General features: G+C 45.8%; 2 protein-coding genes across 5 annotated transcripts in view; one reads left to right on the top strand and one right to left on the bottom strand.

Annotated features, from left to right (window-relative positions):
- AGPAT3 (1-acylglycerol-3-phosphate O-acyltransferase 3) overlaps positions 1-2,753 on the bottom strand; it is a 140,207-nt gene extending 137,454 nt beyond the window's left edge. For 2 of the 3 annotated variants that reach the window (XM_065578286.1, XM_065578300.1), the window contains exon 1: positions 2,614-2,752. The gene's annotated coding sequence lies outside the window, so the exon portion shown is untranslated. Of the gene's footprint in view, positions 1-2,613 lie in introns of all 3 variants that reach the window. The other variant, XM_065578308.1, reaches the window with a different exon arrangement.
- Positions 2,754-3,289: 536 nt separating this feature from the next.
- Positions 3,290-5,948, top strand: LOC135977424 (uncharacterized). 2 transcript variants are annotated; one of them, XM_065578324.1, is made up of 2 exons: positions 3,290-4,384; positions 5,349-5,948. In XM_065578324.1, exons 1-2 carry the CDS (start codon positions 3,991-3,993, stop codon positions 5,732-5,734), a joined length of 780 nt encoding a protein of 259 aa, XP_065434396.1. In that variant the 5' UTR covers positions 3,290-3,990; the 3' UTR covers positions 5,735-5,948. The 2 variants fall into 2 exon arrangements, with proteins under 2 accessions (XP_065434396.1, XP_065434390.1); XM_065578318.1 differs by having other exon boundaries at positions 5,346-5,948.
- Positions 5,949-22,379: the final 16,431 nt, after the last annotated feature.

Genomic DNA, 22,379 nt, shown 5'->3' with positions numbered 1-22,379 from the left:
CTACTTTGAAACCTGATGCTTTGATTGTTTTCCTGTAACTAAAAGGTAAATTTATCACTGTTTTTCAAAGCCAGAACAGTTAAGTTGGACAACTTTTGAATGCAAGACGGTCTATACTACAGAAAGTGCAGTTGTCAAATATTTGTGATTCTGGACCCTGAACTGTTAGCTCTAGAGTGGAAGAAAGGGTGAAAGATCAGTTAAGTTTACATTAGACTTGAAAATATAAGTTTGCTGAAATCATGAGCAGTTTATTAGCAGTCAGAAGGGAGACCAATTATCAACAGTGTTGTAACACTTCCTCACCTTCCCCTACTACTACACCCCTTCCCCTGAAAAGAGGAAACAAAGATCCAAGGAGAGATGGTGACCTGAAGAACAAAAGTAGTGCTCAAGGAAAATGAGGTGTCAAACTGCCCAATATGCTAAGGGCTTGTCTTTGCGTACAGCGTTACAGCAGCGCAGCTGCACATTGTGCTCTGTACAGTGGTGCAGCTGCGCTGCTGTAGCACTGTATACAGAGATGCTATTATGCCGATGGGAGTTTCTCCCGTTGGCATAGTTAATCCCACCTCCCCGAGAGGTGGTAGGTATGTTAGCAGAAGCTCTCCTGTCAACACAGCGCTGTCTGCACGGGGGTTAGGTTAGTATAACTATGTTACTCAGGGGTGTAGATTTTTCATACCCCTGAGCATTGTAGATATACTGATAGAGGTCTGCAGTATAGACCTGGCCTAACACATGCACTGACAAAAGTTTCAACATAAACAGAGTTCCAAGAAAAAGTGACACTGAAAGTTATGAAATAATTATTACTATTGATCTGGGTGCCTATACATTAAATTAACATTTTATTAACCCCATCACCATCCTCCTAAGAGAATCCATGGCACAGCAATATTATAGTTGGTTTAGGCTGTCAAATCCTCAGGGTTTTCTCTTCTCCATTTTGTAGTTACATGCTGTCTGCTCATGTACAGTGGAGCCATTCAGAAGTAGGCTTCTTATTTATTTTTAAACCATTCTTTCATCGTTTTCTGCACATGCTTCTTCTTCATCTTAACAGAGGTAGGGCAGATTTCAGCGAGAAAAGGACAAGTGACATATTTTCTGCTTTTCAATAATAAGAAACAAAAAATCCTTATCCCAATTCATTGCACTAGTGATGAGGGGGGTAGAATCTTAATTTTATTGTGTACAATATTTACTGCCAAGGGCTAATGAGGCCAGTTTATGCAAAGCACTCTGAGATTATTTTATGTAAGATGCTATTAATATAGCATTTTGCATTTCTATATTTTCTTCTTTATAGCACCTTCCAAATGTCCACATACAATTTGATCAACTGATACAGCTGGACACTTCAGACACTTAGTTTAGCTTGACATGCTCAGGGAGTATATCCCCTCCCTTCCGCTCCCTGCCTCTCCTCTCCTATTTGCTTCCATGGGTCAGACACACAGGGCTTTTCAGACACTTATACAAACACAAACAAAAGCAACATCCCACAGCACAGCCCTTCTAATGCAGTGATTCTGCCTGTGCACGGCACACACAGCGAAATCCCAACTGAAATCAAGGGGCCAGGCCTTCATGGGGTGACCAGATGTCCCGATTCTATAGGGACAGTATTGATTGGTGGGGCTTTGTCTCAGATAGGCCTGTATTACCCCTCCCCCATCCTGGTTTCTCACACTTGCTATCTGGTCACCCTGGGCCTCCCCCAGCCACACTGACAAGGAGCTGAAAACGGAAGAGCTGAAGGGAGACAAGGCTCTCGCGGCCGCTAATGGTCCCCGCTCTCCTGCTACAGCGCTGACCTTTCACACACACATCACAGCCCGCGGCTGCAGGGCAGGGGCTGAGCCTCAACCCACCGCCAGCGAAGTCCGCGGGGTGGAAGCGGCCGACGAGGGTCCCAGGCTGGGCGGAGCCGCCCTCCCCGGGGCAGCTCCTCCTCTCCCTGCAGCGCCGGGGAGGGGGACGGGGGCAGCGCAAGGGGGCAATGCCCGGCAGCGGCAGAGGGGTGGGAGGAGAAAGGAGAGCGGCTGCTTTGCGGGAGCTGCTAGAGACAGGAGCTGCTGCAGCCGCCGCTGAGCCCCAGCCCCGCGCCATGTGCATCCCGGGCGCACACACCGGGAAGACTGTCAAGATGTCAACTTCCAGGGGAAGTGAACGGCCCCCCCGGGGGTGAAAATTCCCACCCATCCCCAGCAGCAATGGGGGTGGCAGCGGGGCTGGGCGGGAGCAGCTGTCTCAGTGCGGTGCGCTGGGGAAAGCGAAAGGAGCTAGGATGCTCTGGTGAAAGACGCCCACTGAGCGGGGTCGCAGGGAGAGGGCAGGAGCAGATAAGGGCGCACCAAGGAGACGGCGGCTTGGGGAAGGGGTGGATGGCAAGAGGGCGCTAGGGAAGGGCTGCAGCGAGGAGCGGGGGGCTGGGGAAGGCAGAGGGGCTGGAGGAGGAGCTCCCCGGGGAAGGGCTGCGCTCGGCAGACGCGCACACGACACCGGCTAAGAGGCAGCCCCAGCCAAGGCCACTGCTGTGCACCGCACAGACAGCAGCAACCCCCCTCCTCCCCTGCACCAACCCCCTTCAGCCAGAGCAGCACAAACCTGCCGCCGCCGCCTCCGGATTAGCTGGAGCTGCTCCTGCCCGGCTCGGCTCCAGCTCCCTGGCCGCCGCCACCTCCAGCAGCGACTGCCCTGCTCAGAGCCTGCCCTGGGTGCTGGCACCGCCGCTGCTCCCCGGGAGGCGAGGTGGGGTGGGGGTAGGATCGGGGCGGCCGGCTGGGTCCCTGCGAGTCTCTTTCATTGAGTGCGGCAGATGCTGCCGTCTCCGCTGCTCCTCTCCCAGCAGCCGCTACTTCCTGTGCAACGATGGTTCAGTTCCTCCCGGGCCGCTGGGGGCAGGAGAGCTGGGCTCTGGGGGGAGGTCGGGGCCGGTGTGGGGCTCTAGCTCTCGCCCCCTTGCCCGAGCCCAGCAATGCAACCCTGCTGCTGCTACCGCCCAGCCCTGGCCTCCCTCTCCCACCTGGGGCACCGAGAAGCCGCCGCTCCCCCTCCCCAACCTCACGCGCCCCCCTGCAGCCTGCCTGCCCCGCCTTCGGCCTCACGCGTCTGTCCTGGAGCCGGAGAGCTGCAGGAGCCCGGCTGCTTCACCCCAGCGTCACCCCCACAGGAGGGTGAAGGGGGCACAGTCGCAGACCTGCTGGCTGGCTGGGAAACTCGCAGCGGGATGGGTTTGCAGCAGTATGCATTAAAGTCCCTGCCTCTGGGGCTGAATGAGTGTGATTGATTTACCCTCCTAATTTTTCCAGGTCTCTTCATTCACCTCCCTCGCAGGGTATGGCAGCCCCAGGCATGGGCCCAGCACCTCTTTGCAATGCTTAATTTGTAATGAAAGAGGTGCTGGGGCTCAACCAATTTTTTTTACTTTCATAACTGACAGGGCAAACCCAGAGGTGCCGGGTTTTAGGGCCTGGTCTACACTACGACTTTAATTCGGATTTAGCAGCATTAAATCGAATTAACCCTGCACCCGTCCACACAACGAAGCCATTTAATTCAAAATAAAGGGCTCTTTAAATCGATTTCTGTACCCCACCCCGACGAGTGGAGTAGTGCCAAAATAGATTTTATCATTTCGAATTAGGGTTAGTGTGGCCGCAATTCGATGGTATTGGCCTCCGGGAGCTATCCCACAGTGCACCATTGTGACCGCTCTGGACAGCAATCTGAACTCGGATGCACTGGCCAGGTAGACAGGAAAAGCCCAGCGAACATTTGAATTTCATTTCCTGTTTGTCCAGCGTGGAGGGCACAGGTGACCACAGATAGCTCATCAGCACAGGTAACCATGCAGGCCGATAATCGGCATGGACCGTACGGGAGGTACTGGATCTGATCGCTATATGGGGAGAGGATTCAGTGCTAGCAGAACTTCGTTCAAAAAGACGAAATGCAAAAACTTTTGAAAAAATCTCCAAGGGCATGATGGAGAGAGGCCACAATAGGGACTCAGAGCAGTGCCGCGTGAAAGTCAAGGAGCTCAGACAAGCTTATCAAAAAACAAAGGAGGCAAACGGTTGCTCCGGGTCAGAGCCGCAGACATGCCCCTTCTACGACGAGCTGCATGCAGTTCTAGGGGGGGCCGCCACCACTACCCCACCTCTGACCGTGGATTCCGAGGCGGGGATAATCTCATCAGCTACACCTGAGGATTCTGTGGACGGGGAAGAGGAGGAGGAGGAGGACGAGCTTGCAGAGAGCACCCAGCACTCCGTTCTCCCCAACAGCCAGGATCTTTTTCTCAGCCTGACTGAAGTACCCTCCCAACCCTCCCAACCCAGTATCCAAGACCACGACCCCATGGAAGGGACCTCAGGTGAGTTTACCTTTTAAAATATAAAACTTGTTTTAAAAGCAAGCGTTTTTAATGATTACTTTGCCCTGAGGACTTGGGATGCATTCGCAGCCAGTACAGCTACTGGAAAAGTCTGTTAACCTGTCTGGGGATGGAGCGGAAATCCTCCAGGGACATCTCCATGAAGCTCTCCTGGAGGTACTCCAAAAGCCTTGCCACAAGGTTTCTGGGCAGTGCAGCCTTATTCCGTCCTCCATGGTAGGACACTTGACCATGCCATGCTTGCAGCAAGTAATCTGATATCATTGCATGACAAAGCCTGGCAGCGTATGGTCCCGGTGTTTGCTGACATTTAAGCAACATCCATTCTTTATCTTGCTGTGTAATCCTCAGGAGAGTGATATCACTCATGGTAACCTGGTTGAAATACGGGAATTTAATTAAGGGGACAGAGGTGGCCATTCCTACTGGGCTGTTTGCCTGTGGCTGAAAAGAAATTCTTCCCTGCAGTTAGCCAAGCCGGGGACGGGGAGGGAGAGATCATTGGCGCTGAGCTTTTTGCATTTGGCTAGCAGGGATCTTCCCTGATACCAGCCACGCGGTGGGGGGAGGGGTAAAGCGATCATCCAGAGAATTGGATGGGGGGGGCGTTGGTTAGTTTGTTTTCTGCTGCTGAATGTTAACAGGAAAACCGCAGCACTCAACGGGCTTTGCTTGGTATGTGGGAAAGGAGGGCGCAGAAGCCAAAAGACAATGGCTTACCATGGCCGCACGCAAGCCGAATTCTGTTGCCCGGACCTGCGTCTGTGATCTCTAGCAGCAAAGCCACAGGCACTCAATATTAAGAGGCAAAATGCGACCTTGCATAGAAATCACATGTGCTATGTAATGTGAATAGTGTTGGTCACCGTGAAAGAGTATAAGCATTGTTCTGCAAAATGTATCTTTTTAAAAAATTCTCTCCTTTTTTCCCTCCGTCCAGCAGCTGCAAATTCTTCAAGCCTCCCTCCTCCGTCCCGAAGGCTATCACAGATAAGGCGTCGGAAAAAGAAGACGCGAGACGAGATGTTCGCGGAAATCATGGAATCCACCCGCAGTGACAGAGCTCATCTGAATGAGTGGAAGGACACGGTTTCAAAGTATAGGAAAGAAGCCAGTGAACGTGAGGACAGGAGGGACCAACGTGAGGAGAGGAGAGACGCTCGAGATGAGAGGTGGCGGCAGGAAGATCAGAGGAGGCAGGATGCAACGTTGGGGCTGCTGCATGAGCAAACAGACATGCTCCGGCGTCTGGTGGAGCTTCAGGAACGGCAGCAGGATAACAGAGTGCCGCTACAGCCCCTGTATAACCCCCCTCACCATGTTCCATAGCCTCCTCACCCAGATGTGTAAGAACACGGGGGGGGGGAGGCTCCGTACACCTTCCCATTCCACCCCAGTGGACAGCCCAAGGAAAAGGCTGTCATTTTTTTAACCTTTTTTTAGTGGCCTTTTCCTTCCTGCCGATCCTCCTCCCAAACCCCACCCGGGTTCCCTCCCTCTTTTTATAATCTATTAATAAAGAATAAAAGATTTTTAAACGATAGTGACTTTATTTGGTTTGAAAGCAAGCTGGGGGAAGGGGGAGGGTGGGTTCCTTACAGAGAATGAGTCAATAAAGGAGGCGGGTTTTCATGAAGGAGAAACAAACAGATATTTCACACTGTAGCCTGGCCAGTCATGAAACTGGTTTTCAAAGCTTCTCTGATGCACAGCGCTTCCTAGTGTGCTCTTCTAATCGCCCTGGTGTCTGGCTGCGCGTAATCAGCAGCCAGGCGATTTGCCTCAGCCTCCCACCACACCATAAAGGTCTCCCCCTTACTTTCACAGAGATTGTGGAGCACACAGCAAGCAGAAATAACAAGGGGGAGATTGGTTTGGCTGAGGTCTGAGCGAGTCAGTAACGATCGCCAGCAACCTTTTAAACGGCCAAATGCACATTCTACCACCATCCTGCACTTGCTCAGCCTGTAGTTGAACAGCTCCTGACTCCTGTCCAGGCTGCCTGTGTATGGCTTCATGAGCCATGGCATTAAGGGGTAGGCTGGGTCCCCAAGAATAACTATTGGCATTTCAACATCCCCAACGGTTATTTTCTGGTCCGGAAAGTAAGTCCCTTGCTGCAGCCCTTTAAACAGAGTAGTGTTCCTGAAGACGCGAGTGTCATGAACCCTTCCTGGCCAGCCTACGTTGATGTTGGTGAAACGTCCCTTGTGATCCACAAGTGCTTGCAGCACCATTGAAAAGTACCCCTTGCGGTTTATGTACTGGGTACCCTGGTGCTCCGGTGCCAAGATAGGGATATGGGTTCCATCTATTGCCCCCCCACAGTTAGGGAATCCCATTGCAGCAAAGCCATCCACTATGACCTGCACATTTCCCAGAGTCACTACCTTTCGTAACAGCACCTGAGTGATTGCTTTGGCTACTTGCATCACAGCAGCCCCCACAGTAGATTTGCCCACTCCAAATTGATTCCCGACTGACTGGTTGCTGTCTGGCGTTGCAAGCTTCCACAGGGCTATCGCCACTCACTTCTCAACTGTGAGGGCTGCTCTCATCTTGGTGTTCTGGCACTTCAGGGCAGGGGACAGCAAGTCACAAAGTTCCATGAAAGTGCCCTTACGCATGCGAAAGTTCCGCAGCCACTGGGAATCATCCCACACCTGCAACACTATGCGGTCCCACCAGTTTGTGCTTGTTTCCCTTCCCCAGAATCGGCGTTCCATGGATAGAACCTGCCCCATTAACAACATGATCTCCAAAGCACCAGGGCCCACGGTTTGACAGTTTTCTGTGTCCGTGTCTGTGTCCATGTCCTCATCACGCTTGTCGCTGCGCTGCCGCCGCCGCTGCCTCCTCGCCTCGTTTTTCTGGTCCTGGCTCAGCATAAACTCCATGAGAACGCGCGAGGTGTTTACAGTGTTCATGACTGCTGTCTTGAGCTGAGCGGGCTCCATGCTTGCCGTGGTATAGAGTCTGCAGTGTTCACCCAGGAAAAAAGGCGCGAAATTGTTGTCTGCCGTCCGTTGCTTTCATGCAGGGAGGGAGGGAGGGGTGAGGCTGTACCCAGAACCACCTGCGACAATGTTTTTTGTCCCATCAGGCACTGGGATTTCAACCCAGAATTCCAATGGGCAGGGGAGACTGCGGGAGCTATGGGATAGCTACCCACAGTGCAACGCTCCAGAAATCGACGCTAGCCCCGGAACATGGACGCACACTGCCGAATTAATGTGCTTAGTGTGGCCGCATACATTCGACTTTATACAATCTGTTTCCCAAATTCGAATTGTATAAATTCGGATTAATCCCGTAGTGTAGACATACCCTTGGACTATGAACTGCCAAGCCTAGAGGTGCTGGAGCTCAGCCCTGGCACAAATTAAGCACTGTCTCTCTGCTATTCCTCATTAAGAAATAAATCGTTTTAGACTCATCTCAGTCACCCACGCAAACCTGGTGTCTGCTCATGTTTTGTTGTGAGGTTGGAGTTTTTTTGCCTCTCTAATAACCAAGTTGAAAATAAAATGATGAATTTTAATATATATCGATAGCCCATATCATTCAAAGTGACCAGCTGTTTTTCTTTGATTGTGTCCCATGTTCTATTTGCTGTGTTGTTCTAAACCTGTTGGCCCCAAGGTATTAAAGGGACAGAGGCAGGGGGATGAGGAGCAACTTAGTGAAAGAGAGACGCTTTCCTGCTTACACAGAGTTCTTCTTCAGATCTGGGAAAGAACCCAGTCACCCAGACCTGAAGAAGAGCTCTGTGCAAAGCTTGTCTCTTCCACTAACAGAAGTTGGTCCAACAAAAGATATTACCTCACCCACCTTGTCTCTCCCACCATTTTTCTCCATGTAATGATCAACATTTGAACCCTGGCATGTTGCATTTAGGACCTGATCCAAAACCCATTGAAGTCAAGGTCTCTCTCTACTCTGTCTTCAATGGCCTTTGGATGAAGCCCTTAAAAAGCACATACAGACAGGTCAGTTTGAAAATCAGGATTATAAACAAAGGGGGGTGATGGAACATTTAGGGAAATATGGAGATGACATCATGAAGACTTCTTAATATATGCTTAATAACACAGGAACCTATAGGTGCCTCTGAAATAAAAATAGTAATAATAAAGTTACAATTCTGTATCTTAATTTAAGTCCACAAAAACAAAGCCATTCAAGTGTAGGATTGAAGATCCATGTACATTACAGCTTCCTGTGATCCATGCACCACTAAATGCATGTGGTGAGCAGGATCAAGCCTGTGGTATTTTATGTTTAAACAAATGTATGCCTTGGATTGACAACATTTGTATTATTATTTTATATTGAAAAGTGTATTATATTTTTAAATGATAAAAATCACACCATATAAGAAACACATAGGCCAGATTTATATTCCAGTATGTGGCTCTAAAGTACTTAAGATGTTTAAAAAAAAAGAAAGGACAAAATTTTTAAACACTGGTGCCTACAGTTATTCTTGGAGTTTATATTTAGGCACCAAATAAGTGTTGATTTTCAAAGATGCTAAGAACTTGCAGCGCCCATAGACTTCATTGGGAATTGCTTGCGCTCTGTACCTCTGACTATCAGGCCACTTATTTAGGGTTCTAAATACAGATTTAGGAAGCTAATGTTAGGCACTAACATTCACAACATTTTAACATAAAAAAATTAAAATTGAAAAATGTTAGTCATGGTGCATGCTGGAGCATCACAATAGAAGAAGAGCAACCAGAATGCTTTTGGGAGATCTGAAATAAAAAATAAATATGGATTGTATTCTGAATACTCCCCCTCCTAGCTTATGTACTTGTGGCATTCAGAACACAAAAACAGATTTGTCTCACTTAAAAAAAGATTTGCAAGACACCTCTAAATATTTGTGTTCTGGGGCTGTTGGACGTGCCCTTTAGATTACCTGACTCCTGTGCTGTACCACTGCTGGCCTCACAAGCAAATTCCTATTTTACATTTATTCCAGCAGGCACAGATTCTGACCATAAAAAGTCTAGGTATGTTTCATATTTTTAAAAATAACTTTTTGGATATTTTTGGACACCTTTCCCCCTTCCTTGTGTTTCACTAATTGGTCTTTTGATCAGACTAATCTGATGGGGAGGGATAGCTCAGTGGTTTGAGCATTGGCCTGCTAAACCCAGGATTGTAAGTTCAATCCTTCAGGGGGCCACTTAGGGATCTGGGGCAAAATCAGTACTTGGTCCTGCTAGTAAAGGCAGGGGGCTGGACTTGATGACCTTTCAAGGTCCTGCCCAGTTCTTGGAGATAGGCTATCTCCATTAACTTGTTTTATTATTATTTTATCCTGGTGTATCATAAAATCCTTGAGTGAGACAGTTCAGCCCCATATGCTGCCATGGACTTGTACAGGGCTGCTGTAGCGCAGAGCAGCCTCCAAGGTTAGAACATAAGAATGGCCATACTGGGTCAAACCAAAGGTCCATCCAGCCCAGTATCCTATCTTCCGACAGTGACCAATGCCAGGTGCCCCAGAGGGAGTGAACCTAACAGGTAATGATCAAATGATCTCTCTCCTGCCATCCATCTCCATTCTCTGACAAACAGAGGCTAGGGACAATTCCTTACCCATGCTGGCTAATAGCCATTAATGGACTTAACCACCATGAATTATCTAGTTTTCTTTTAAACCCTGTTATAGTCCTAGCCTTCACAACCTCCTCAGGCAAGGAGTTCTACAGGTTGACTGTGCGCTGTGTGAAGAAGAACTTCCTTTTATTTGTTTTAAACCTGCTGCCCATTAATTTCATTGGGTGGCCCCTAGTTCATATATTATGGGAACAAGTAAATAACTTTTCCTTATTCGCTTTCTCCACACCACTCATGATTTTATATACCTCTACCATATCCCCCCTTAGTCTCCTCTTTTCCAAGCTGAAAAGTCCTAGCCTCTTTAATCTCTCCTCATATGGGACCTATTCCAAACCCCTAATCATTTTAGTTGCCCTTCTCTGAACCTTTTCTAATGCCAGTATATCTTTTTTGAGATGAGGAGACCACATCTGTACACAGTATTCAAGATGTGGGCGTACCATGGATTTATACAAGGGCAATAAGATATTCTCCATCTTATTCTCTATCCCTTTTTTAATGATTCCTAACATCCTGTTTGCTTTTTTGACTGGCGCTGCACGCTGCGTGGATGTCTTCAGAGAACTATCCACGATGACTCCAAGATCTCTTTCCTGATTAGTTGTAGCTAAATTAGTCCCCATCATATTGTATGTATAGCTGGGGTTATTTTTTCCAATGTGCATTACTTTACATTTATCCACATTACATTTCATTTGCCATTTTGTTGCCCAATCACTTAGTTTTGTGAGATCTTTTTGAAGTTCTTCACAGTCTGCTTTGGTCTTAACCATCTTGAGCAGTTTAGTATCATCTGCAAACTTTGCCACCTCACTGTTTACCCTTTTCTCCAGATCATTTATGAATAAATTGAATAGGATTGGTCCTAGGACTGACCCTTGCGGAACACCACTAGTTACCCCTCTCCATTCTGAAAATTTACCATTTATTCCTACCCTAGTTCCCTAGGTCACATCAAGAGCCATTTCAGGCCCAAAATGCTCAGAACTGGAATGAGGCAAATGTGGTTTAAAGCTGCCCTACCTCCTTCTAATCCCCAAAGGCACAGCACATCATCTCATCCTTTCACCCTATTTCCATGCCAGCTTCTGCATATGCCTTAGTATGGTGTTAAGAAAAGTAGTTTCTTTACACATGCATCAACTTCAATTTGTTTCTTTAAATCTGTCTTTATTGTATATGATGGCTTACAAGGCTGTGTCCAAAATAAAAACGATATGCATTCACACAAGTGATATGACTAAACTTATTCCAGAGTTTAATTGCAAAAATAGAGCAAGACATTGTTTCTTCAATTAGAAGAGTTCATTCAGACTGAATCATTAAAAAAAGATCTGAAGCCTGCCTGTCCCGGTTCTGGTCTGAAACAACTATGTTGTAATTATGAAAAAGTTCAAATTTATATTTTTTTAAAATACAATCTTTGCAGTGCTTATGTGCTCATCACTTCCATTAAAGTCAATGGAATTTGGCATGTGTAACAACTGGAGGATCAGACTTAAAATCTGAAAGGAAAACATATTCATACAGTATCTTATGGTTAGACAGACATAGAAAAGGCAGAAGAAGAAAAGAAAATATGATTAGGTTGCAGGGAAAAGAAAAAAATGGCAATTATATAAATGACACGAAAGAAAAAGATGAAGGACACATTTGTGTCGTTTGACATAAAAGCCTTTCTGTCTTCCCATTCTACTTATACTCTGACATCTTAGTGACACAACATCTTGTTTCCTCTCACAGGAGACAGTTCTATCAAGTGCTGACCATTACCTCTGGGGGGAAATTAGGAGCAAATGTCCTGGTATTTATTCATTTTATCCTCATACCTGTAAATGAGCCTTTCAAGGGAATTGATCTCAGATATATATATATATAAAGCAATCTTTCAAAATAGACACTTCTGGGCCTTTCCACTGTCTGAGCAAAAGACATTTGACATACATCAAAGTTGCTGAAATCCATTTATCAGCCATCTAAGCAAGTCCAGACAGGCATTTGTAGGCATGCAGGAGAGGAAATGTCTTGCATTGATCCTAATATTTGTTGTTAGTCTGACTGAATATGAGAATATTCTTAGGAAATGTGAACTCTCTCCCCCCTGGAAACCCACCTTTCCAACTCTAGTGAGGACCCAGCTCACTTTGTTTAATTAAGCTTGAGTCCAACATAACCTATAAATTGAAATGATCTCACGTAGTTCGTTAAAAAGTCACAGGGTGGGGGGGGGACAATTTTCTGTTATTTCTCCAAGACACAAAGCCCTGTCTAATTCATGTTAGATCAGCTGAGGGACAGTCAGAGGAACTGTATTTGCTATTGAAGGCCTGACTGTGGTCTCATTAACATATGTAAACCTGGAGTAACTCCATCAAAGTTAATGTTGTTACACTGGTGTAAAACTGATTATTGAAATGAGTGGATAATCTGGCAACAAGTATCAGACACAGTTAATTTTTGAGTGCTGACACACTCTAACATTAAGTTGTTAAACTCAACCTCCTACTTAATTTGAAGCCTTTCCAAAACAGTTTACGGGCACAATGTATTAATCTGAAAATGATCCAAGAAAGATACTGACAATGGCAAATCATTTATATAAAGTGTCAATCCCTTAAATCCAAATCTACTTGAAATTACTCTTAATGTGCCGAACAGTTTATATAATAAAATAATAATAATAAATAATAATAATAGTATATCTATATAATAATTTGTGCTAGTTTTCTTTACTATGATAGTGCTATGCTGATGACCCTGCAGTAGCAGATGAGTAGGGACCTTCGCTATAAAAACATGTTTTCAGACATTTATACCAGCCTGGAAAATGAATACCTTTGGAGTTAAAATTTCTCATTCTATTTCTCAGGTAAAAAATGGTGGTTTCATTTCTCTTTCCCCACACCCCTCCACTTTTGAGGTATGAAAGTATAAAAAATTGTTTTTTACACTAATAATTTTTCAAATGCTTTTTTGAGTTTATTTATAAAACTTCAAGCTTGCCATGGATACAGTTCTCATGGCTAGAAGTAATGAAGTTACAATCTAACATTATGGGACAATATTTTAAAAAATGACTAGTGATTTTGGATGCTGATCTAAAAATCAGGTGCCTTCAAGGTGTCCCAAGTTGAGCATACAGAACTACACTGGAATATGATTTTCCCATTTTTTTCCAATGATGAACTTAAGTGTAGAATTCCAGATATACAAACATACATATATTTAGCATTTTGTACATTGAAATGCTAAATGAACAAGTTAAGAATTTTGTCTTGTTAGTTCACATTAACCATGATCATTCTGGACCTTCTCTGCACCCTGGCCAGGTGTCCCCTCCCCTGAAACCATCTACCCACCACTTAAGTTTATTTGAATATGCAAAGTTTTCCCTCTGCATGAAGTGTAGAATCAGGTTCTTTGATATACTTAATAAAATAGATTTGGGGAAATATTGAATAATGCTTTTGTGGGTTCATAAGGGAAGGTAGGCAGCAGCAAGGAGACTTTCCTGCCTTTGCCTTCCCGAAGCAAGGGCCAGCCACGACTGTTTTACCAGTGCACTCCAAGCACAGGGACTACTCCTTCCCAGCACTCCCTGGGAGCTCATGTACATCGCTCTATTTTCCCTGCACGAGCATACATGCACACAACTCAGAGAGAATAAATACTGCCTTAGACTTTCTGCATCTTCCAGCAGCACAGGGGAACAGCGCATTAATAGACTCAGGACCCCAGTGATGTCAGGAGTTCCAGACCCTGTGAGCTCTTTTGTGGGGATCGGAGATTAACTCTTGGGTGGGGAGAATGTGGGAAATGGCAGCAGCTTAGTAGGGAGTTAGATAATGGGTAGATCCCCGTGGCATCTTCACAACATCAGGCTACAGTGACAGCACCATGTTAGGTCTGGTCTACACTAAAAAGTTAGGTCAACCCAGCTACACTACTCTGGGGTGTGACAAATCCACACTCCTGGGCAATGTAGTTAAGTCGACCTAACTCCTGGAGTAGATAGTACTCTACTGCCTTTCGGGGAGGTAGATTACCTACACTGACAGGAGAACCCTTCACATCATAGGTAGTGTGGACGCTGAAATGCTACAGCACTTGCATCCACATTATATTATTGCTGTGACTCTTGTGTTCTCTCCACATTTCCCTCCTATTGTTTGTTACGTTCATTTATTGTATATTGTCTTTAATCAGACTGTAAACTTCGGGATCAGGGACCATCCACCTGTGTATTTGTTCAGCACCTACCACAGTAGGACCCCAATCTTAATTATGCTTCTGTAATATAACTTCCCCCTCACCATATTATTATGCATTTTATTTTTTTGTATTCCTTCAGTGACTTTTAATAATGTCCTGCCAATATTCATTTTTAAGTAATCATTACTTCCGCTCTTGGGTTTGTACTTAAACTGCACTTTTGTATGTAATCTTGGATGCACATATGTAGCATTTTGGTATTATTGTATGTAGTGTCTTGTGTAGTCATGTAATAGATTAACCTACTTGAATGCATAGGACCAAAAGTTACCAAGGGTTTTGGGGGGACTTTTAACTTTGCAGTTCCTGATTTTTTTTGATAGACACCTTGAGCCTGTTTCCCATTTCCACTAAGACTCCTTTTCACCGCTTTGGGTAGTGTAAAGGGGCCTTAAAGTGCATTGTTAGAATGGTGGAAAAAAGTGAATAGTATCAATGAGAATATGGGTGCTCAGATTTAATGCTGCATTAATATAGATTTTTTAACATACAATTGACATACATTCTTCCTTTTCAACATTGCTAATAGACTAGCGTACAGTTTTGTTATGGACACTACAGAGCATATTGTCAGCAGGTGGTCCCCACTCAAAATAGGCACACACATACTTAATATTTGCATGTGCACTGAGTGCGGGCACACTAAGAAACACATTCTTTGTTCACCATCTTCATCCTCCGCATGGTGAACGTTTGGCCCTGTTGAATAGCTGTAAATGCTAAACTGTTTCTGCTTTTATTGGTCAGATGTTTGTATTGGTCTGGGCAGGCTGCCTTTTCATATGTAAATACATAAAAAGTGAACAGAGGAACTAACGTTGTATGCCAAGGTGCCCGCATAGACCAACACCCCGATCTCTGACACTTGTGTGGAGGAATTAATTCTTCATTCCCCTTGCAGCAACATATTTGTAGTCTAGTAAACTGCTATTATATGGAAGGGAATATGCATTCCTGCTATGGTTTCACTGTACTTTAATTTTTTTCTTGAATAGTCTGTGGCTTTGCCATTTTGAAAATTGAAAAACGAGAAAATATCATTTATAATAAGCGGATGCAAAAGATTACTTCATGTCTTAAGTGGCAACATAGAATATTCACATTTAAAATTAAAGATGAACTAAACTAAATCACAGCTTCTTGGAACCCCAGCCACATCATGCCTCACAACCCTCCCCAAAAACCTGGGGATAGCAGTCTGCCTTGCAGCATGCCCTGAAATTGGCAGACTATAGGGGGGAATTCATTCTAAAGTTGAAAGCCCCTTGTATAAAATGCCCTGCTGCCATTAGCCTCCTCTTTTTTAACCTAAGGGGCTGATAGCGCCTCTATTGATCACAGCTGAGGTAGTCTCATAGAGCGTACATAGAGCAGTTGTATGTCGGATAAGAAGCTTCTAGCCAAGCCTTGCTGTATACATCAAAACCAACAGCTTCAGCTTCACCTGGAAACTGACAGGCAGCCAGTGCAGGTTTTGGAACATTGGTTTATGTGCTCTCAGCAAGAAATACTGTTTAACAAATTGGCAACTGCATTCTGCACTAGGCTGAGCTTCCAAATGATCATGTCATAGTCTTACCCAGAGCATAATCCAGTAACTGTACCTCAAAGTGACAAAAGCATGAGTAACAGTAGCAAGGTCCATGTTTAAAAAAAAAAAAAAAGTTGCAACTTCCTGGCCAAGAAAGATGGAGAGAAGATGCCTTGTCTAAAAGCAGCTGAGTATCTAACAAGATTCCCAGATTACAAACACAGGTAACAAGCAGCAGGAATATCCCCACATAGTCCGGGGGGCTATAGTAAATTCCAGCATGTTATCACAAACAACTCACATAATTTCAGTCTTATCTGGATGGTGCATCTCTTAGTTAGCTCTAATTCATGCCTCAATCTAAGACAGACAAGGGATAAAGTATGCAGCGACTGCACCATCTCGTTCAGACAAGGTGCAGACACAGGGCTGACTATGCTGCATAAAATGAAGCATTCTGAGTGCACCCTCAGCAGGTTTACTACACATTAATTTGAGTTTGCGTGCATTGAAATGGCCTTTATATCCATGATGCAGATGTCACCTTCTCCATTTAAAAGCTGGCATGGGGCCAGGATCAGTCAATTTGCTTCTGTATTTGAATATATCAGTGTTGCAGTGGAATTATTAGAGTGGCATTACACTGTGTGTCATGCAGCTGCTCGGAGCCATGCAGGGATCCTTGGTACCCTCGCCAGCTGGGGAGAAGTGACAGTGCAGCAAACTCTTATCAGCAACCGCTGCACCAAAGATGTGCTCACAGATATTGCTCAGGAGATAGCCATGAAGGGTCAGAGCTGGGATGCTATACAGTGCTGCACCAAGAACTAAGAGCTCAGTAACCCTTATACAAAGATCAGGGACACAAGCCGAACCTCCAGCAGCGCCCCAGTGACCGGTCCATTTTATGAGGAGCTGGACAGGATTTTTTCCAGGGATGCCACCGCCACACCCCACATGTGTAGACAATGCTGACGCTGTAGCCGCAACCACTGAGCAGACTGTGGACCCTTAGAAGACCTGCGCTCTGAGGAGGAGATCACCGCAAACAGCCAGGATGTCTTCTCCACACAAGACCCTGAGGGCATCCACTAACAAACCTAGCTGGATTCCCAGCCCAAAGCCAAGCCTGGGACATAGGCTGATGATCCTCTCCAGGGGTCCTCAATATGCAAGTATCTTAATTTGTAATTGATTATTAATTATCATCATCATCATGTTTTACAGCTGCAGTTACGGTTGTTCCTAGTGCCTGCCATTTTTGGTGTAGGTGAAGTAGAAACCTTTCTAAGCTTCTAGCCACTGCCTCTCTGCCTTGCCCAGTGCTGTCCCCCTCCCTCCCCACCTGCCCACATTTTCGAAATAGTGACCAGGCCAAGTATTCAGCTTCTAACTCACTCATACTGATGCCCCGAATGTTGATTGTTTACAAGCCCATGCCATGGAGGGCGCGCACACACACACATACACACCCCCTCCACCCAAAACCACCTGGTTCTTCCCTTTTCTGGACTTGCATCTCTCCTGGCTGACCAATGTCACCCCTCCTTCCCACTCCCCTGTCCCTGACGGCATGCTCAAAATGGCATCCCCATGCCACAGTCACAACCTCCCTGCGCCCCCATTTCACACAGCAGATTCAAATAATCAAACCTTGGAGAAGTGCAAAATTTAAAAGGTTCACTAGAGAAAACAAGGTTAAGTTAGTTTTGCACAGCTTACATGAGATATATACGTAGGATAGGGATTGCATGTCCGTACAACTTTTAAGGCACCCAGCTGAGGTATATCAAGTACACTTTTCATCATTGCAATCAAATAGGCAAATGTTGCATAATGACACTTCATAGATATAGATACTGCATAGAAAAAGACTGGGAGCCGTTAAGGTTTCAACAAGCAATGCAAAACTGGATCCATTTTTCTCTGCGTGTCGGCAGAGGAGATAATTTAAGATAAACAAAGTGCTTGATTTTCCAGAGTAAAGCAGCCTGATCATTGGTGCCGAGATAGCTCGAGATGCCTTTCCATTTCTGCAATGCTTCTAGGGGGACCATCTTAGTGAATAACATCACAGCATATGTTGCTCACCTGCCCTTTGCCTCTTTGAATAAGCCCTTTCTCTGCGGTCTAGTAACTGGGATCAGTGTACATCATAGAGAGATAAGACTGCCTAAAAGAGGTGCAGAAGGAATTACTATCCGGCTCTTCTGCAATACCCCCCAGGACATTCCCACTCCAGACCAGCAAGAACTGCCGTGCATGGGATCCAACCTCATTCGAGCCCTGTAATGCAGCAGAGGCCTTTCTCCCATGGCACTCCAGCCCACATGCCTGTGACCAGAAGTGTGTGTGCGCTGCCCTCTCCCCGTTGCACTGTTTGTAAATATTCCACAGTTGACCATCATGACTTTTAAATTGTATTTTATGTTGTATTTGTTAAGTTGTTTGCTGTACAAACCGTGCCAGTAAAATGCATGCAGAAAATAAGATTGTTAGAACCTTTCAAACTTACCACAAAAAACATAAAACACGTACAGTACCTAACAGCATCTCCAATGCAGGAAAAACACCAAGACCCTCAAATTTCACACAACAGCGCTGGATTAAGTTTTTAAAAATTCATACAAGCATCTCCAATACTTATAATTCAACAAATAAAATAACCCCCCCAGAATTATAACTGACAGCCAGAAAAACATTTTCAGGCCCTACCCACAAAGTAAGGACAAAAGGCCTCCCTAATATTGTGGGTCCTAGCGGTTGCAATGAGCGCCATGGTGGGCTGCTGCTCATACTGCCCAGCAAGCCTCTGCACCTCTGCATCCCACCCAGCATGAAAGCTCTCTCCCTTGCTCTCATAGATACTGTGAAAAATACACCATGCAGTTATCCGAGGTAAGTCGTGCTCTGCAGCCTCTAACCTTGTTTTGGGACTGCACCATCTATCCTTCAACTGCCAAACATATGCTCCACTGTCATTCTGCAGCTACTCAGGCAGTAGTTAAACAGTTCCTTTTTTCTATCCAAGTGCCCTATAAATGGCTTCACCAGAGACGGAAGCAGAGGATAAACTGGATTTCCCAGAATGACAGGAGTCATCTCAACACCATTAATCTCCATAGCGTTCCTGGGGACAAATCTTTCAATATTCATTAAGGCAAACAGACGCTAGTTGCAAAAGATCCTAGTACTGTGGACCTTTCCAGACCATCCTACACTGATGTTTGTGAAGTTGCCATGGTGATCAACCAGGCTTGGGAGGACTGTGGAGATATATTCTAACTGTGGAGAAACACCCCTTTCTGTTCATAAACTCTGAGACCTAGTGTGGAGGGCAAATAAAGGGCACATGGGTCCCATCAATTGCTCCAATACAATCTGGGAACTCCACGCATGCAAAGCCATCAGTAACCTCCTGAGCACTCCCAAGGTTTGATGACCTGCTGCATCAGCACCTTTTGCAGAGTAGCACACACCTGCATCACAGTGGGCCCAACAATCGACCTGCCCAAATTGGTCTAACCACTGCCCAGTAGCAGCCAGGGTGGCCAGCTTCCAGATGGCCATGATGATCCATTTCTGAATGGTGACAGGAGCTCGCAGGTTGGTGTGCTGCCGCTGCAGCTCCTGGATGAACTCAGCATAGATCTCTAGGAAAATTGCCTTTGACATCCTAACATTTTGGTACCAATTATCCCAGGTCTGCAGAAGGATCCTTTCCCACCATTCACTGCTTGTTTTCTGAGTCCAGAAGTGATGCTTCACTGTAGGAAGCTGTTCCAAGAAAAGTTTGCGCAGGAGCAGGGCAATTGTTCAATATCATCCTCCTCTTTGTTCTCCTCCTCTCGCTGCTGCTGGCGCAGCGGCTGCAGCAGCATCAGAACCCGCTTGGCGGTGGGGCAACTGAAATCCAAATCCAAATCCAGCCGGCACTAAGATCTCAAATAAACCCCCAAGAGCCTCTGAATATTTGCCGTTATCAGCATCTTGGTACAGAGCATTGTTTTGTCCATGCTGGCTGACAGAAGTTTGAAAATGGCACTTCCTCTCAAAATGGTGCTGACCTGCTCAGAAAGAGAGGAACTATGGAACGACATACTCAGAATCATGGGAGTTTTGGAGTTTGACCTCAAGTCCCAGAAGTCTATTGGCTTTTACCAGGCTTCCCCTATGCATCCCATAACGCACCATGAGACAAATCCCAGAATGCCCAAAGCCCAGCAGCAAAGCAAAGGACCATGGGATTCCCACTCAGAATGCTGCGACTTTACTTTGTTCAAAGTCCCTGTTGTGTGTACAGAATGATGTGGATTGAAAAAGGAAACAGAAGTCCGTGTGTATGCTTTCTTTGTAGCTTCTGTACTGAGCACCAGCTAATGCACTACAACCCCGTGAGCAGTAAACCTCCTGTGTAGACAAGGGGCTTGTCTACATGTTCCTATATGCTTGTGTTTGTTTTTTAATATTCATCCTTCATAATTTGGCCTAGTTTCCACTTTTTGTTTGACTCTTTTCTGAGTTTCAGGTCGTAGAAGATGTCCTCATTAAGCCAGAGTGGTCTTTTACCATACTTCCTACATTTCCTACACAGTGGGATAGTTTGCTCTTGTGTATTTAACCTGTCTCTTTAAAAAACAGCCAACTCTCCTGAACTCTTTTTTTCCTTAGACTTGATTCCCTTCAGGAGCTTACCTACTAATTCTCTGAGTTCACTAAAGTCTGCCTTTTTATTCTGCTCTTTTCCATCTGACCATTCCTTAGAATTATGAACTTTATCATTTCATGATCACTTTCACCCACCTTCAAATTTTCAACCAGTTCATCCTTCTTTGTCAGAATCAAATCTAGAACAGCCTCTCCCCTACTTGCTTTCTCCACCTTCTATAATAAAAAGTTGTCTCTGGTGCATGCCAAGAACTTGTTGGATAATCTGTGCCCTGCCGTGTTATTTCCCCAACAGATGTCTGGATAGTTGAAGTCCCTTATCACCACCAAGTCCTGTGCTTTGGTTGATTTTGTTAGTGGTTTAAAAAAATCCTCATCCACCTCTTCTTCCTATAGGTGGTCTATAGTAGACCCCCCTACCATGACATCACTCTTGTTTTTACCCCTTTTATCCTTACCCAGATACTTTCAATAGGTCTGCCTCCCACTTCCATCTCAACCTCAGTACAAGTGTATACAGGTTTGATATACAAGGCAACACCTTCTCCCTTTTTTTCCTGCCTGTCCTTCCTGAACAAGCTGTACCCTTCTATACCAATATTCCAGTAATATGAATTACCCCACCAAGTAATCTGTGATGCCAATTATGTCATAATTGTGATTATTCACTAGTATTTCTAGTTCTTCCTGTTTATTGCCCATACTTTTTGTATTAGTATACAGACATTTAAAGTATTCATTACATTTCCTCCCTGTGTTCCCTCTTTCCTCTCCTTTGTCCCTGCTATGAATGCCCATGTTCCCCCCAAAGTCTGACCCTTCTCCCTGATCTCCATGTACTGGACTTACCTGTGGGCTTTTATCTACTGCCCCTCTTGAACCTAGTTTAAAGCCTGCTTCACTAGGTTAGCTAATCCGTATCTGAAGATACTCTTCCTCTTTCTTGATAGATGGGCCCCATCTCTGCTCAGCAGTCCTTCTTCCCAGAACAGCATCCCACAGTTGAAGAAGCAACACCATCTACACAGCCAGACATTCACCTCCAGGATGTGTCTGTCTCTGCCTGGCTCCTACCTTTAACTGGAAAGATTGATGAGAACATCACCTGTACCCCAATTCCGTCACTCTCACTCCCAGAGCCCTGTAGTCACTTCCGATCTGCTCAGGGTTATACCTTGCGGAATCATTAGTGCCCACATGGAAGAGCAGCATTGGCTGTTAGTCAGAGGGCTGGGTAATCCTCCGGAATCCTTCCATAATGTCTTGGATATAGGCAGGGGCGGCTCCAGGCACCAGCGCAGCAAGCACGTGCCTGGGGTGGCAAGCCGCTGGGGGCGGCCTGTCAGTCACTGTGAGGGTGGCTTTCGGCGGCATGCCTGCGGGAGGTCCGCCGGTCCCGCGGCTTCAGTGGCAATTCAGCGGTGGGTACGCCGAAGGCGTGGGACCGGCGGACCTCCCACAGGAGTGCCGCTGAAGGCTGCCTCACCGCCGTGCTTAGGGCAGCAAAATACATAGAGCCGCCCCTGCTTGGCAGCCCATGGCTTCTGCTTCTCCACCTTTGGGAGAGATTCCTCATCCCTCATTGCCAGGGCAGCAGACTGATTTTTTATGTCTATGGATGGTGGGCTGGGAGCAAGGGTGGAGTACGGCCTGCTGCCAGAAGTAACCAGCAGCCAGTTTCCTCCCTGTAAAGGAACTGTTTCCTCCTCTCCTAGTGGTGCTACTGCAGTGCCCTCCAGCTGGATTGCTTCCTCAACCTTCCATATGCATATTATCAATGAATTCCTTGTGTACACAGTGTGACACCCTGGCACCCTAATATTCATCATTGTGATGTAATTAGGATATATATATATTTTTTTTACA

Source organism: Chrysemys picta, chromosome 1 (genome assembly GCF_011386835.1).
Source record: "Chrysemys picta bellii isolate R12L10 chromosome 1, ASM1138683v2, whole genome shotgun sequence".
Classification (NCBI taxonomy): domain Eukaryota; kingdom Metazoa; phylum Chordata; order Testudines; family Emydidae; genus Chrysemys; species Chrysemys picta.
Note: the sequence above shows the minus strand (reverse complement) of the source record. Positions and strands in the feature narration are given on the sequence as shown.